This window comes from Protopterus annectens, chromosome 5.part0, assembly GCF_019279795.1.
Source record: "Protopterus annectens isolate FY-2018-M chromosome 5.part0, PAN1.0, whole genome shotgun sequence".
In the NCBI taxonomy this organism is placed as follows: domain Eukaryota; kingdom Metazoa; phylum Chordata; order Ceratodontiformes; family Protopteridae; genus Protopterus; species Protopterus annectens.
In genome coordinates, this window is record NC_056735.1 from 762067777 (window position 1) to 762086296 (window position 18520).

The following is an 18520-nucleotide window of genomic DNA, read 5'->3' on the forward strand; positions in this document are numbered from 1 at the left end:
AAAGTGATAGAATGTATCTGTCAGGATTTACGCTTGGGGGTTATGAAAAACAAATTGGAACTAAATGAATTGAGATGGATAATAGAACTGCAAGCTGAGGAGGAACCTGGGTTGAATGACAGGGTGTCTATTAAACCTTACTTAAAAATGAGTCGTCAGTAATTTATAGTCATATTTAGTATAATTTTATACTTAGTTTTTATAGTATGTATCTTAGTAGTTAGTAGGTAATTTTATATAGGCTATGTAAGGATATATGGGCTACATAAAATGTATTTACCTTTATATAGAGTGTATTAACCTAACTGATTATTGAGCTTGTAAATGACGTCTTAACTCATTAACCCCGAGTACTGTCTCACAGCACGTCTGTGCTTACATCCGAGTGTGCTGTGAGAAGGTAGTAATTGTATGCAGTTAAATCCGAGTCCCTTCCAGAAGCACATCTAAATTTACAGCCGTGTTGTATCTCCACTGATAAAAAAAGTTGAAAAAGTACCTGAACTTATTCAGGTACTTTCTCAACTTACTTTTCAGTATGGAGTTACCTGACGTTTATATTTGAATTTTCAGAGAAAATTGGCTGTAAAGTCAAGTAATCGCAGTAAAACAATTCTCCTTATGTTCAGCCATTGTCCTGCCCCATAGGTTCATAGGTTCATAGGTAGGTACTAGGCTATCGGCCCTGGGGCCTATACAAGCCCAGCCAAAAAGGTACCCTGGCTTTTGCCACCCAAGAAAATTATTTTCCTGTGCCACTTTCGAGCAGAGCCACAGAGGTGATCCCCGGGGTGAATTTCCTATTTCCCATCCAGTCATCAAGATTTTTCTTGGAGTGCTAATGAGGAGCTTTGTTTGATATAGATAGGTAGTTTATTCCAGAGTATGGGAAGTCTCTGGGACAGGAATCTATCCCTCCAGCATGTTCTGTTTATTGTGGTGACAAGGTTTAAGTCCCTAGAGCGTGTAGCTTGGAGGGATTAGGATTTCTTTAAGTGGAGCATGTCCAACAGCTCTGGGTTTGACATAGCTTTGTATGTTAGGCAGAGATCACCTCTGAGTAGGCGATATGCGATGGAGTAAAGCTGGAGTTTTTTAATGCGGTCTGCGTAGGGCATCTGTTTGAGGCCGATAATCCTCTTTGTGAGGCTTTTCTGCGGCCTTTCCAGTTGTTGTAGATGTCTTGTGAGGTACATACCAAAAGGGGCGTTGTACTCTATAACGGGTCTAATGAGTGATGAGTAGAGGGGAACAATGACCTCTTTTTTTCTGGATGAGAAATCTTTTCTGATGAGGAGTGCCACGTAAAAGGATTTCCTGACTACTGTGGCGATGTGATTATCAAAGGAGAGACTACTGTCCACCTGTGTCCCAAGGTCTCTTATCACACTTTCGGTGTTAAGTATACTACTGCCTATGTTGTAGTTCATGGGTACAGAGTTTTTACCAAAGGGGATGACAGTGCACTTTTTGGCATTGAGCTTGAGGCCATGGCTTTGACACCAGGCATCTGTCTCAGTGAGGCCCTTTTGTAGGATGTCCACATCGTTAGGAGTTTCGATTATGGCTCCTAGTTTGCAGTCATCTGCAAACTTTGTTAGCCAAAGACCTTCTGTGTTAGCCTGTACTTCAGAGAAGTAGATACCAAACAGGAGAGGACCCAGGTCTGAACCCTGTGGTACTCCACTTGTCACAAGTCTGAAGTCGGATTTGGAGTCTGCTACTTTCACAGAGTGGGTTCTGGCAGTGAGCCAGTTGGCAACCCATCTTGTGACATAGGGATTTATACCTAGTTTAGTGAGTTTGTCTATAATTCCAGAGTGGGGGATGGTGTCGAAAGCCTTGGCAAGATCTAGATAGGCTGTGTGAACCATCTTACCCTTGTCTACTGCTTTGGTGACAGCTTCAAAGAAGTCTATCAGGTTTAGGAGACATGATCTGCCTTTTACAAACCCGAACTGGGTGGTGTCCAGAGTTTGGAGATCACCAATGTCTTTGTTTATAAGTTCCATGATGATACCATGACCAGTAACGAGTGGTGTGCCTCAGGGCTCTGTCCTGGGGCCCCTCCTGTGTGGCATATACTTCTCAGAAGTACAGGCAAGCACGGAAGGGCTGTGGCTGACTAAGTTTGTGGACAACTGCAAACTGGGTGCTATAATAGAGTCCCCGGCCAACATGGAGATCCTCCAGAAGGGCCTAAATGAGACTGATGCATGGTGTCAAAGCCATGGCCTCAAGCTAAATGCAAAAAAATGCATAGTAATCCCCTTTGGAAAAAAACAGAGTACCCGCAAACTACAACATAGGAGGTAATCCCCTGAAATCTGAAGAAGAAATAAGGGATCTAGGGACCCAAGTAGATAGTCAGCTTTCCTTTGATAACCATGTTGCCAAAGTGGTTAGAAAATCCTTCTATGTAACCCATCTGATCACGAAAGGGTTTGCATCAAGATCTAAGGATGTAATGGTGCCCCTCTACTCTTCCCTCATCAGATCCATTATTGAGTACAATGCACCAATTGGAATGTACCTGGCTAGACATCTCCAGCAGCTGGAGAGACCACAGAGGTACCTAACCAAGAGGATTACTGGCCTCAAACAGTTGCCCTATGCAGCACGACTGAAAAAGCTAAGACTGTTCTCTGTTGCATACCGCTTTCTGAGAGGCGATCCCTGTCTAACGTACAGAGCCATGTCCAACCTAGAATTGTTGAACATGCTCCATCTTAGCAAAACCAAATCTACTGGAGCTACATGCTCTAAGGATATAAATCTCAACACAACAATGAATAGAACATGCTGGAGGGATAGAGTTCCTTCGCAGAGACTTCCCTTATTATGGAACAGGGTCCCGATCTACATAAGACAGAGCCCCTCACTATCACTCTTCAAGAGGAACCTTGATGAGTGGATGGGTAACAGAAAGTTCACACCAGGGATCACACCAACAGCACTACTAGATCGGGGCCAAGGGTACTAGCTGCTAGTACAGGGGTCTAGGGAACTACTAAAGGGGTGGTGAATACCGCACAACGTGGCTGGGCTAATATATGCCTTCGGGCAGATAGCCCAGTACCAACCTATGAACTTATACGTTCCATGGCCTTGCAGACCAGGCTCGTCAGGCTAATGGGGCAGTAGTTCCTGGGGTCTGTGGTGGCTCCCCCCTTGTGGAGTGGGATAACCGTTGCTGTGCACCATTCAGCAGGCACAAAGCCTGAGGTGAGGCTATGATTGAACATGGTACTTAGGTGGGGTGCCAGTTCGTTCTGTAGTTCATGTAGAACGCAGCCTGGGATGTTGTCTGGTCCCATGGATGCTGTGTTCTTGGCTTTGGAGAGTGTGGTTTTTACCTGTGCAGCTGTGATTACAGGAACGTTGCATTCTTCCTGTATAGAGATGGGCTCTTTGGGGGTGAGAGGGGGGTAAAGTTAGCACTGAACCTATCTGACAGGATGTTGGCAATGTCAGTTGGGTCTGTATATTTAGTGCCATTGTGCTGTAACTCAGAGCAGATCTGAGTGTTGCCATTGAGATTCTTGACATAGCTATAGAATGCTTTGTGGTTGTCTTTAGACTCAGTGGTGATTTTGTTTTCATAACTAGCTTTGGAGGATTGTATCAGGGATCACAGTTTCTTACTGAGGATGACCAGGGAGCTCCTCCACTCATGGGATTTTACTCTCTTTTACAACAGTTTCTTCCTTCTGTTGTACAGTTTGTTTATGGTAGGGGACCACCAGATTGGCTTCCTTTTTTTGGAGGATAGTGTCTTGGTTCTGTTTGGGATAGCACGATCCATGCACTCATGTTAGTGCTTATAAAATGCAATTGTGTAGGATTCAGTAGTCGTAACTGTATTGTCCATCTGCTTGGGTGTCATGAAGTTCACCACTTCTGTCTTAAGAAGCATTAAGCTAGCTTTGGAGAAATTTGTTACCATGGTTTCCTTAATGGGGGGTGGGGGCAAGATGTGGATAGCTAGGGTAATTAGCTTATGGTCGGATCAGACCAATGAGGCGTTGACTTCAGGTGTGGAACTCCGGTCACCCATGTTGGTAATGACTAGATCTGGGATATTGTTGCCCCTGGTGGGGGTGTGGATAAGTTGATCCAGGGCATTGGAGTTTATGAATTCCAGAAAGTGTTGAGTGAAGGAGTTGGTACATGAGTAGTTTTCCCAGTTAATGGTGGGGTAGTTGAAATCGCCCATTATTAAGTTTTTTGGTTGAACCCTAATATTTTCCAGTACATCAAGAAAAGAGGAGTGGGAATCCTGGGGCATGGTGGGTGATCTGTAGCAAGCTACAATTTGGATTGCAGTTTTGCCCAGAGTTAGTTACACTTGGATAACCTTAGCTGCATTATGCTGAGCAACTAGCCTGGAGGTGTGTATATCCTTAATGAATATGGACACACCTCCGTCTTTGGTGTTCCGGTCCAGGTTACGTGGCCATAAAGTGTGGTATGAGTTATAGCCTGGTAGTGCAGGGGTGCTCTCTGGAGCCTTGAACCAGGTCTCAGTCACTGCACAGATATCGATGTTCTCCATTTTAAGGAGTGCCTCGAGTGAGTGCATTTTGAGATTTAGACTTCTAGCATTGAGTAGCATCACCCTCAGTTTTTGCTTGCCTGTTCCTGTCATGGTGGTGAATTTGTCATTTGAACCTTGCCTAAAAAAGGCACTATAGGGGTGGCAAGAACCTTAGCCAGTGTCCAGAATCCCAGGGGTGACAGGTGCAGGCCATCTCTGGCAAAGCATCATGGTCTGTTGACCATGTCATCCCAGGCAGACAGATACTGGATCCCTTTAGAATGGTACCAGAAGCTTAGCCAATTGTTGAAGTCAATCATTTTGTCCTTGTACTGCAGCATCATTCTGGGTGATGGCAGAATGCTTCTCAGGGCTAGGGTCATACCTGCCTGGGCTACAAGATTGGAGAGCTGTACCATGTCTCTTTTCATGTAGTCCAGGGAGGTATGTCTGAGGTCATTTACACCAACATGGACAATGACAGAGTCATATTTGTACTTGTTGTGGAGTGACCTGAGTGCGTGGGTTATGTGGCGGATCCTGGGACCCAACAAGCAGCTGACAGTAACCTTCTCCTTGTTTAGCCTGGTGAGTGGGGCATCAGTGTGCCTGACTATAGTCACCTATGACTAGTGTGTTAGGTACGTTGTTTTGCCTTATTGACTGTGGTTGAGTGGCAAACTGAGTCTGCGGGCTATGTGTCATTTGGGTTGTGTTGGGGGGTAGAGGTTGCTTGCATTTCTGCTTTGGAGTTCTCTGTTGCTTGAGCAGATTATTATTGAGAGCCTCTGTGAATGTTTTTGTGTTTCTATGTGTGGATTTTGGTGGTGTAGATTTAGTGAGACTATGTGATGAGTATGGTGTGGTGCAAGTGTTTACCTTCTCTTGACTGTCAAGTTCATTCTTAATTGGAGAGAGCTTTACCTCCAGTTTGGCTAGATAAATGCATCTCTCACAGGTTGTAGTGCTGGGTGGTATGATGAGAGGGTTGTCTGTGTACATGAGGCAATTTCTATATTGCCCCAAGATGCCCAGATTCATCAGATAGACAGGAGAGAACACCGGGAGCTGACCCTTGGACATGCCTGAATAAAAACAACTATTTTCCTCTAGATAAGTGAGGAAAGTAAGTACAAGAGCTGTTTTTCTCTAAGCAAGTGAGGAAAGTAAGTACCAAAAACTGTTTTCTTCTAGGTAATGAGGAAGATTGAGTGCTCTAATAATTAGTAGCTTATTTAGTGCTTACAAGTTCTGAACAAGTGCTGATCACGAATAAGCAAATTCAAGTGCTAAAACTAAGAATCTGTATCTTTGGGTAATTGTTTCATTTTGGTGATTATGCATACCTCAACATTTTACTTATGGGGATTAGTTGGGTGAATGTTTCATTTTGGTTGATGTGTATACCTGGACATACTAATGAAGATGTTGCTTGGTGAAGTAATTCATTGTATATCAGGGAAGTGCTTCTGCATACATGGTCAGACTGCTACAACATGTTTGGGTGGGATGAAAGGCTGCGTGAGATATTTTATATTATTATTTTTGGCATAGCTCACCCAGATAATTTGGACAATATTGCTGCCTTTTTCACTGCTGTGTCTTATTCTATTTCTATTTACATATTTCTGACTTTGTCATTTCTGTTTATGGTTATGCTCAGTGACATAAATGTTATTACTTGCACAAAAGTACCAGCATGGAGCAACCATATATTTTGGGCAATATTCTTGGCTCTGTCAGTCATGTGTGGAAGGGCTCAGTAATATCTAAGTGTTATACTATTTGACTGAATGACTCAGATCTTCTCCTTACTGATGATACTGAGAGTGTTACATAACAGCTGCACAATGTAATATAATGAATGCCTACTCAACAGGTTATGTGCAGCAATTATCACCAGTGTCTCAGCATGCATACCTTTGCAGTAATGAAAGGAAAGTCATTATCACATTAGCAATATGTGCAGTTACAATATAGCAGTTAGTCATTATCACTTTTCTGGGAAAAGTCTCAGCTGCTGTCACTGTTATTCACATAAGTAGACATTGTTATCACTTTGATGAATGCACAAGCCAGGCTGTGTTTTTTCTCTGCTTGGAGTCATTGCAAGCAATCCCCCTAATTTTTCATCAGTTGCCTACACTCCTAAACCCCTGATTTTTTTCTGGCTGTATATATACATTTTATATATATATATATATATATATATATATATATATATATATATATATATATATATATTGTGCATATGTGTGTATAGGGATGTATATATATGTATGTACATAATGTACTTGCACATATATACATTGGACACACGCATATATATAATTTTGGTGATTGTGCGTATCTCAACATTTTCCTGAAGGGGTCATTTGGGTGAATGTTTCATTTAGGGACATGTGTATAACATGTAGTAATGAAGATATTGGTAGAGGAAATAATTCATTTGTATACCGGGGAAGTGCCTGTGCATACATGGTCAGACTGCTGAAGATCATAATACAGATACAGTGTAACAAGTATAGGTTATCTATAGCTCGGGTTTCATTGATGGTTATTATATATTTTTTTGTTTATGTATTGATGGGTCTTATTGTATCCAGAGTGATAGATGCACTAACTGGAATTATTACTTTTGTGACTAATTCTTACATGGATGAACCAGATACGTTTGACATTTCTTCTTCTATTACTGTACTTCTGCTTATACTCAGTAGTTGGGCATATTTCCACGCTTTGTCAGTCATGGGTGGAAATTAGGTGGTAGAAGGAAGAACTCAGTAACATCCAAGTGTTATACTATTTTGACTGAACTATAATGATATAGTATTTCTACTGAATGATAACAAATGCCTCTGCACTCCACACTGACATGTATTAGAACATGCTAATGCAAAACCTGTGTGTGTGTGTGTGTGTGTGTGTGTGTGTGTGTGTGTGTGTGTGTGTGTGTGTGTCTGTGGAGTAGGTATGTACCTCTGCAGCATCATCACCACTTATGTACCTAATGCAAAGAATACTGCCCCTGGGGCTAGGATGGAAGATTTGGATGGGCTAACCAGGTAATGCATATGATATACATATATATGTAGTCTTCCAATACATCTGTCAAACATCAGTAGTAATCTGCATTTTCTTTCCTGTGTAGGTTTGTCCACCTTCTGACACTGACATGGCTTCCCAACCAGGAGAATGACAAATGACAGTGTGGGTATGTGGCCATTCCTACATTCACTGGGCTGCCAGCCATGCCTCCATAACTGAAAACCAGTACAACTTGAACTTCCCCACATCTAGTGTGAAGTTATACTGGATTGCAAGAAGAGGTATGCATTGGAGCGGAGTACTGCAGTTGTTGGAAGAGAATTGTTCCATGTACCTGTAGCCTAACATCCTTGTGCTGCACATTGGAGGGAATGATGTCATCAGCCAACCACTTGGAAGGCTGTGGTTTCAAATCAAAGCAATTTTTTAATACCTGCAGTCGTGGTGGCCGCATTGTCATTTTGTGTGGTCTGACATAATTCCTCAACAGATATGGAAAACAGCAAACAGTCAACGGGCGGTGCACAAGGCCCTACATTTACAGAATGGATTCATGCATGGCTTGTTGCACAGGGTCGGTGGATCTACAATCTGTCATGACAGCATCACCGCAGAAGATGTTCACCTGTTCAGAAGGGATGGCATTCACCTAACTGAGGAGGGCATTGCATTGTCTTGACTGACCTCCACAATGGCGTGAGGAGAGCTATGCAGGATTGGTAATATTGTGAGAAAAATGGAAAACACACATTACCAAGTAGGGAGCAGTATGGTAAGTAAAACTCTGTTATGAAATGTGTTGTGTAAAATATGTTTTTCTGAGTTTGTCAAATAACTGTGGTATGGAGCTGGTGAAGATGCTGAGAAAGAACAACTGTTTCAGGAGAGTGCTAGCATGTGCAATAGGTCAGTAACCATCCTGCAATACTTCTTTTTTTATTCTGCTTTTATCAGGCATGTGTAGAGTTTAGATGACAGGAAGGGCTTAGTAATACAGAATTTGATCCCTTGGGACCAGTGCTGAATGGACACATGTAAAGAGGAAAGGCATAGGTAAGGCAGACTGCTGACACTGAGGGAGGTCGTGAGACTGAAGTGGTATCAGCTGTCTGAGTGGGTAGCCAGCACAGCTATCAGACAGATCAGATGGCCTTGCCTGTCACTGAAGTCCCATGCCTGTCCTGGGTTCATTAGTGGAGTGTTGGTCCTTACCTTACTTTTTCTCTTTGCACATACCCATTCAGCAGTATGTTGGCTACACTAAAAATGTGTATATTTACAATCATACAAGTCTACATGGTAAAACAACTGTTTTTGAATGCTGTATACATGTACAGATATCAGTTTTGTTAGGACTCAGGTTATGGAAATTATAATTTTTCATATTTTGGTAAATAACTTTGCAAGGGAGCATGTCAGTGTGCCAAGTAATACCTCGTTTTGAAGACACTATTGATAGTTCCAACATGGTAAAATAATTGTGCCTGTATGTTGTACACATGCAGATATCAAATTTTGTTTTGGACTGAGGTTATGGAAATTATAATTTTTTTCATATTTTGGTAAATAACTTTGCAAGGGAGCATCTGAATGTGCCAAGTAATACCTCATTTTGAAGACATTATTGCTGGTTCCGACATGTTAAAATAATTGTGCCTGTATGTTGTACACATGTGCAGATATCAAAGTTTGTTTCTGACTTAGGTTATGGAAATTATGATTTTTTTCATATTTTGGTAAATAACTTTGCAAGGGACCACTGAATGTGCTAAGTAATACCTCACTTTGAAGACAGTATTGATAGTTCTAACATGGTAAAAGAATGGTGCCTGTATGTTGTACACGTGCAGATATCAAAGTTTGTTTTGGACTTGGGTTATAGAAATTATAATTTTTTCATATTTTGGTAAATAACCTTGCAAGGGTGCCTGTCATTGTGTCAAGTAATACCTCATTTTGAAGACAGTGTTGCTTCTTACAACATAGTAAAAGAACTGTGTCTGTGCACTGTACACATGTACAAATATCACAGTTTGTTTAGTCTTTTAGGATTATGAAAATTATACATTTCCAATACTTCTCATTATTATGCCCATATCTTTGCAAAGGAGCATGGTGATCACACAAATGATGCATCATTTTGAAGCTGACATTTAGACGCACAACTTCTACACTGATATGTAGGCTCTGTCTGTTACAGGTGATGGGATATTATGCTTTATTTATCAAGTATGAGAAATATTATATTAATCATATTTCTGTGAATATCTCCATAAAAGGACATCACACAGTTATGGTTAAGGTATCATTTTAAAGCTGACATTCATACTAACAAATTAAATACAAATTGTATGGGTCTACATTGTACATTGACCAAGATATTGTGCTTTGCTTTTCCAAAAAGGTAAAAAATATGCACAATATCAACATTCCATGCCAAATATTTAATAATGATTTTGATATGCACTATCAACATTTACACTGTTCAAAAGGTCAGTGTCTGCTGAACAACTTTCGTGTTTACATTTTTAGTCTAGCTCTTATAGTTAAAGAGTTATGAACATTTGTTTTCTGCATGGTATTACAAATGGATTTTCTGAAAAATGAGCTCAGGCTACACTGTTGTTCCTATGGTGGAATTAAGCAGGCAGCTCTTTCTGAGCTGCTCCGGAGTGAATGAGTTAATTGATAGTAAGGGTGTATTTATATATATATATATATATATATATATATATATATATATATATATATATATACATATAGTTGACTCAATTTTGATGACATTTATGGTCTGAAGAAGCATCTCTGATGTGAAAACGCTAACCAGATTAAAAAGTTTTATAGTTCCTGCTGTGTTTCTCCATCTTTCTCATTTTTACTGAAATTCTGTTTGCTGGAAAAAGAGGAGTTTATCTGCAGTGGCTGAATTTGTAACTTTTAGTAAGTAAATTAATCCCCAACTAGCATACCCCCCTCCCCACATAACCCTTAGGTACCTCTTTGCTAACATACCCCTCCATATAGGCATCCAAGGAACTCTTGAGCAGAACTGGGTTGGGTTTCATGGCTAGGCTTATGGAGACCCCAGTTGTCATTAGCGTAGTATACACTTATGAACCTGTTCATAAGATAATGTGCCATTCTAACTTGTTGAATTTTATTGGCAGTTTTTATTTAAAGAGAAAAAGGAATAAAGAGTAGAATAGTATGCTCAATAACTAATATGCACACTAGCAGCATTCTGTTTATGGATTATTTCCTTCTTACAGGCAGATAGATGTTAGGCATGCTGCAATACTGCACATGATGTAATACCAAGTTCAGGTACAGGTGCTGAAGGGAGAGAGAGAGACGGAAACTGCACAGTTTAGGATTGCAGCAGAGGAACTTAACAACAGTCCACCCACTGGGAGGATTCCTGATATCAGAGTTTATTCATTTTGGGTATGTGCATATGGAAGATTATTCTAGGAAATAAGAAACAACTGGAGTCCATAAGGAAAAAAATTCTAACATTTATATACAAGTGGGAGACTGCCACCTTCCATGTCAAGCACGTTACTAAAATATAAAATGGAAATTTTAGTAGTATGTAAATTATTGACTGTAAGTTAAAAGAGCGCACAAGTGACTTAAGAGGAAGGATTGGTAGTTAAAATAGACAGCCTTAGAATTAATACTTCTAGAAAGTGTAACAGACAATAATAGTTACATGTAGGATGATGGTATAAATGGGCATTTTATAGCAACCAGCAGACGATGACTTGATTGCAAGTGTAGAATGCTGGAGTAAGGAAGGTTATAAATTAAGACCAAATTTTAACAAAAAGGTTTGACATAGACTGATTGATGAACAACAAAGTAGAGAACAGAAATTTGGAGGAAAACTACAAGTCATGTGCAGGATGTGAACATGATGGGAGGCAGATAAAGGAGATTAGGGATGTATAAGATTGAGTGATATTAGTATGAGGTTAATATCACAAAAGAAATTAGCATAGCTTAGAATGGAAAGAAACAATGACATTAGTAATCTCCAAACTCAGGACCCCACCCAGTTCGGGTTTGTAAAAGGTAGATCATGCCTCCTAAACCTGATAGACTTCTTTGAAGCAGTCACCAAAGCCATAGATGAGGGTAAGGTGGTTCACACAGCCTATCTAGATCTCGCCAAAGCTTTCAACACCATCCCCCACTCTAGAATTATAGATAAACTCACTAAACTAGGCATAAATCCCTATGTCACAAGATGGGTTGCCAACTGGCTCACTGACAGAACCCACACTGTGAAAGTAGCAGACTCCAAATCCAACTTCAAACCAGTGACAAGTGGAGTACCACAGGGTTCAGTCCTGGGTCCTCTCCTGTTTGGTATCTGCTTCTCTGAAGTACAGGCTAACACAGATGGTCTTTGGCTAATGAAATTCACAGATGACTGCAAACTAGGAGCCATAATCAAAACTCCAAAAGATGTGGACATCCTTCAAAAGGACCTCGCTGAGACAGATGCCTGGTGTCAAAGCCATGGCCTCAAGCTCAATACCAAAAAGTACATTGTCATCCCTTTTGGTAAAAACTCTGTACCCATGAACTTCCACATAGGCGGTAGTATACTTAACACCGAAAGTGTGATAAGAGACCTTAGGACACAGGTGGACAGTAGTCTCTCCTTTGATAATCACATCGCCACAGTAGTCAGGAAATCCTTCTACATGGCACACCTCATCACAAAAGATTTCTCATCCAGGAAAAAAGAGGTCATTGTTCGACTCTACTCATCACTCATTAGACCCATTATAGAGTACAACGCCCCTTTTGGTATGTACCTCACAAGACATCTACAACAACTGGAAAGGCCGCAGAAATAACTCACAAAGAGGATTACCAGTCTCAAACAGATGCCCTGTGCAGACCATCTCAAAAAACTGCAGCATTACTCTGTCGCATATCGCCTACTCAGAGGCGATCTCTGCCTAACACACAAAGCTATGTCAAACCCAGAGGTTTTGGACATGCTCCACTTAAAGAAATCCCAATCCCTATGAGCTACACGTTCTATGGACCTAAACCTTGTCACCACAATAAACAGAACATGTTGGAGGGATAGATTCCTGTCCCAGAGACTTCCCATACTCTGGAACAAACTACCTATCTATATCAAATAAAGCTCCTCATTAGCACTCTTCAAGAAAAATCTTGACGATTGGATGGGAGATAGGAAATTCACCCCGGGGATCACTTCTGTGGCTCTGCTCAACAGTGGAACAGGAAAATAATTTTCTTGGGTGTGGAAGCCAGGGTACCTTTTGGCTAGGCTTATATAGGCCATAAGGCCAATAGGCTAGTACCTAGCTATGAACCTATGAAAATTCTGTATAAGGTCTATATTACATAAGGTATTGAAAGTCTGAAAAAAAAATACAGAGTAAACTACCGCAAGGATTTTCTGAAATAAAGTATTTTAAACAGAACTCTGTGGTGTATATGGTGCAGACAGCATGTAACAGTGCAGAAGCAGCCTGATGGAAGAATAAGTTTATTTTCTTCTATGTCCCAGAATGGAACTATAATTCTCAGCTGTGTAGGGACACTTGTTTAGAAAGCAGATGGAATGATCTGTGTGCAATATGTGAGTTTGTGTGGTAACCAGTGTATTAAGCAAAGGGCATCATCCATCGTTGTTGTCTATTTGTGTGTGTGTGTGTGTGTGTGTGTGTGTGTGTGTGTGTGTGTGTGTGTGTGTGTGTATGGGTGTGATACACATGTACGTGTGTAAGTGCATTGCTGTAAGTTCCAGTAATGTCAGATGTTTGTTTAGATCTAGGGTTGCCACCTTTTCAAATGGCCAAAGTGGGACATTTTCGGGACAAACATCAGATTTTACAGGCCGACACATACCCACGGTCAGTACAAAGGATAGAACTTAACTTTTTTGCCTACATAATAGCTTATTCTTGTAGCATTTTAGTTGCTTATTCTGTTTCTTATAACATTTAGGTATTTTAGATACAGAATAACTGTGTTATGCAACTATTACATACAATATAGGACATAATTATGTCCTACAATCTAAGGACATTTGTCATTTTTAATATTTTTTTGTCAGGACACAACTGCCCAAAGAGGGACTGTCCCTCGCATGCTACTGTTTTGCACCAGATATAATAGTTGTATTCCTGAGCTATCCTGATGTACAACTTGTTTGCCATAACTATTTGTATTTATTTATTTACATTTGTTGACTGGGAGTGTCCGACTGGACATAGGTCCATTTTCAGCGGAGGCCCGGGGAGAAAAACTCCACAGTTAAAATAAACAGACAGTAGTTACATTGGATTACATAGCAATTAACAATTTAACATAGCAATTAATTACAAACATATTTACAGATGAAGAACATAGTACATCAGTAGGCAACTAGATATCTGCAAAGTACATAACAGACATTAACAAATGTTACAATAAGAAGTTCCTGCTGTATAACAAGTACTAGACTTATGAGCATCTGAGCTTGCTATAATCAAGGTAGTTAGTGGGGTGGAAAGAAAGGTAGCGGTTGGATGAGGTGGGTGATATTAGAGTGGGAGTTGCAAGGGCATAGTCAGCATGTTTTTAGGTGCACTTTTAGTAAAGTTTTGAAGTGAGTGCATGATGGTATGGAGGAAATTGTGGGTGGGAGGGAGTTCCACAATTTGGTTATGGCGCAAGAGAATAGTGCTTCACCAGCAGAGTTATTGGCTTTAGTGATCTGCAAGTGATTTTTGTTGCTGGATCTTTGTGGTCTGGTGGTGCGATAGGGTTGGAGTAGATTCTGGAGGGATGGGACATTTAGTGGATGGTTTACTAGTTTGTGGGCGAGTGATAGCTGATACCATTGAAGGAGGTGAGGGAGTTCAAGCCAGCCCAGTTCAGCAAGTGAGAGTAATTATGTACTCTGGGTCCCATAGAAAAGCTTTTAGCATGCACTGACTCCAGTCAGATTACTGTAGCATCACAGTATGTGAGCTGCATGTCATGATTGTGGATGCTCGGAATCTCAAAGATTAAACTGGACTGGTTTCCTGCCCTGATTTTAACAGGGGTTTCATGGTTGTCTTATATACACAGAGTCTCGAAGTGTAAGCTTAGTTAATGGCATGCACTGAGTGTAGTCTTATTGCTATGGTATATTAGCATGTGAGCTGTATGTCATGATTGCATACACACAGAGTCTCATAAAGTAAATGGGGCCGGTAGCATAAAATGGGGAGGGGTTGGAATAATGGTTAAGGTCTTTACATAACAGATACAAGCTACAGGGTTTAATTCTGGCTTCTTGTTGTTGGTTAAGCTTGTAATAGCGTAGTATTTACCTATGAACTTGCTGGAGTCTTATTATTGTAGCATCATAATACGTGATGTGCAAGCCATGACCATGTACATACAGAGTCTCAGAGAGTAAATGGGTATGGTAGCATACACTGACTGGAGTCTTATTACTGTGGTATTATAGTATGCAGGTTACTTATCAGAGTCTCAGATTGCAGCTGGAGCTGGTGGCTTGCACTGACTGCAGTCAGACTAAATTGGTATCATGGTGTGAATTTCATATTATTATCATGTATGCAGAGCCTCAGTAAACACTGCTGGTAGCATACACTGGCTGCACTCAAATGAATGTGGTTAAGGGTGAGTGAGCTGCATGTCACGATTGTGTATGTGGCCTCAATAAATGGGGCTGGTGGCCTACAGTGTTTGCTGCCAGATTACTGTGGTAACATGGTGACTGAGCACCGTGACATGATGGTATATGCGTAGCCTCAGTAAATGGGGTGGTGGCATGCTTTGGCTACAGTCAGATCTCTGTGGTATCATGGTATTAAGTTGCATGTCACAACTTTGTACTCACAGCATCAGCAAATGGGGTTAGTGGCATGCATTGGCTGCTGTCAAATTATTGTGATATAGTGGTATGTGATCTGCATGCCATAATAGTGTACTCATGGCCTCAGTAAATGTTTGCATTATACTGTTATACCTTTTAATGTCTCAGGTCAAGAATTCTGTACAAAGCCAAAAACAGTGTGGAGACAAAGGCCCAAAATCAGGTCCAGATATTAAATGTTATTCTTATAAACTTGCAAAGTTGATAGAATGTCAGATTTTGCATTAGAATGTGTTTTGTAAAGGATATTAAGTCTGAAACTCAAATGCCTGTTATTATTTAGTGACCATCATCATCACAATGAACTTAACCCTCAAATTAAGTCACTGTTCAAGCTCAGCCTTACCACAGGATATGTACCCAAGGAATGGCGTACAGCAACGGTGGTCCCACTCCACAAGGGAGGTGCCACAACAGACCCCGGAAACTATCGCCCTATAAGCCCGACTAGCCTGGTCTGAAAAGCTATGGAGCATATCATCATGGAACTCATAAACAATGATATCGGAAACCTTCAGACACTGGATCCTACCCAGTTCGGCTTTGTTAAAGGCAGATCTTGCCTCTTGAACCTGGTCGACTTCTTTGAAACAGTCACCAGGGCCATAGATGAAGGGGAAAGTAGTCCACACAGCCTAACTGGACCTTGCAAAAGCCTTCGACACAATACCCCACTCAGGTATCATAAATAAGCTCACTAGCTTAAATATCAACCCCTATGTCACAAGATGGGTTGCAAACTGGCTCAGGGATAGAACCCACATGGTCAGAATTGCAGGTGCTTTGTCAGACTCTAAACCAGTTTTGGAGTTTCACAAGGTTCAGTCCTGGGACCTCTCTTGTTCGGTATTTATTTCTCTGAGGTACAGGCAAACACAGGAGGACTATGGCTGACCAAGTTTGCAGATGACTGCAAACTGGGTGCCATAATAGACTCTCTGGCTGACACAAGCATACTCCAGAAGGGTCTCACAGAGACAGATAACTGGTGCCAAAGTCATGGCCTGAAGCTTAATGCTAAAAAATGCATAGTCATCCCCTTTGGGAAAAACAAAGTGCCCACAGACTGCCACATAGGAGGTAACACATTAAGTACGGAGGAAGTAATTAGGGATTTGGGGACCCAAGTAGATAGTAATCTCTCCTTTGACAATCACGTTGCCAAAGTGGTTAGAAAGACCTTCTATATAGCCCACCTCATCACGAAAGGTTTCACATCTAGATCAAGAGAGGTCTTTGTGCCACTCTATTCATCATTCATCAGGCCCATAATTGAATACAATACCCCTTTCGGGATGTACCTTACCCGACACCTGCAGCAACTGGAAAGACCCCAAAAGTACCTCACCAAGAGGATAAAGGGACTCAAACAGATGCCCTATGCAGTTAGGCTAAAGAAACTCCAGCTCTACTCAGTTGCTTATGCCTACTCAGAGGTGATCTGTGCCTGACATATAAAGCCATGTCCAACCCTGAATTAATGGACTTGCTCCACCTCAAGAAATCCAAATCCCTTAGAGCTACACATTCTAGAGACTGAAACCTGAGCACAGAAATAAATAGGACATGCTGGAGGGACAGATTCTTATCCCAGAGACTCCCATCACTCTGGAACAAAATCCCAGTCCAGGTTAGGCAGAGCCCCTCACTGACCCTCTTCAAGAGAAATCTTGACGAGTGGATGGGAGATCGAAAGTATACCGCCGGGATCTCTTCTGGGTCCCTGCTAGACAGAGGCACAATAAACTAACCATAAGGGACTGTATTCTGTGACCTACTATTCATAGGCACAGTTTACAAATCTAAAAGGGTGGCGAAAGCCAAACACACTCTGTATAAATGCCCTAGGGCAGATAGCCTAGTATCAACCTATGAACCTATGAACTTAATTATTTGCTTGTAAACCAAAAAATGTTTATGAGGTACAGGAAAAAAATCAGGACATTATGTGAATTAATGGATAGTTGAGAAGTGTGCTACTGATGTGTGAGATGTATTCCTAATGTTGAGTGTACTGGAGGGAAGATTAGGGTGGATATCATACCACAATACAGCAGTAACTGGCTAACACTGCATTTTTTTCAAACAACCTAAAACTGAATGTTAACCTAATCATCTCTTCTTTAAGGTTACTAGATGTCAGCATACATATGAATGGGGAATAATTGCAGTGCACACTTACATGTAAGTTTAGTTTGCTGTCACAATTACACATTATTCACAACTGAACCGACTGCCAGCCAAGGAAACACTCTGCCCTTATCCTAAAGTAACAATGCAAAAGATAGGGTAGCATGTCTGGAATACCTTTAACTGTGTTAATAATGAAATGCAGAGACATAACATTATCCCTATATGGATGTATGCTAAATTGGGATCAAGCTACTTTGATGTTATATTTTTAAATATGTCATTCCTCCACATATAAGTTGCTGAACAAGAAAACACTGAACCTGTTTTGGTTGTGTACCCAGCCTGAAGAAATTCTAAGTGATGTCATAGTCTGAAGCCTGTTACTCTTATACATTTGTGAAGATATGCATGATTATCTATGTTTTAAAATTTTGTTGTAGTCTTCAGTACTTCTAGTTTCCTAATGTTAAAATTTGCCTTTCTGATTTTTTTTTATCTTAGGCTACTTGATGCAAGAGTTCCACAAATTCTGGATTGAAGAAGACCCTTTTGATATAATGGAGTTCAATCGTGTGCGGGAAAAATTTCACAAAAGGATCTTGAAGAAGCTTCAGAATCCTGATATGGCGCTCTGCCCTCATTTTGCTGCATCAGACAACATTCTTGACCTGTAGTCTCTTAGTACCTCAGTTTACTACCATCACTTGCATTTCTGCCTCACATTTGCTTATAGAACACATGCTAATTATAAGCGAGATTATAGCGTCGATCACCACCAGCATTCTGAACGACTGGAGATTGTATGCATGCTTTGTGTGAGGCATTTCTCCTTACGTGCTTCAGGCACACATAATCATTTTTTTATATTCTCACTCCTT

General features: G+C 40.9%; 1 protein-coding gene across 3 annotated transcripts in view; it reads left to right on the top strand.

Moving 5' to 3' along the window:
- ELMOD1 (ELMO domain containing 1) overlaps positions 1-18520 on the top strand; it is a 736789-nt gene that overhangs the window by 716906 nt on the left and 1363 nt on the right. For all 3 annotated transcript variants that reach the window (XM_044072606.1, XM_044072608.1, XM_044072607.1), the window contains one exon: positions 18144-18520. This exon is cut by the window's right edge and continues 1363 nt beyond it. In XM_044072606.1, coding sequence (XP_043928541.1) covers positions 18144-18316 — 173 coding nt within the window. In that variant the 3' untranslated portion in view covers positions 18317-18520. The remainder of the gene's footprint in view (positions 1-18143) is intronic.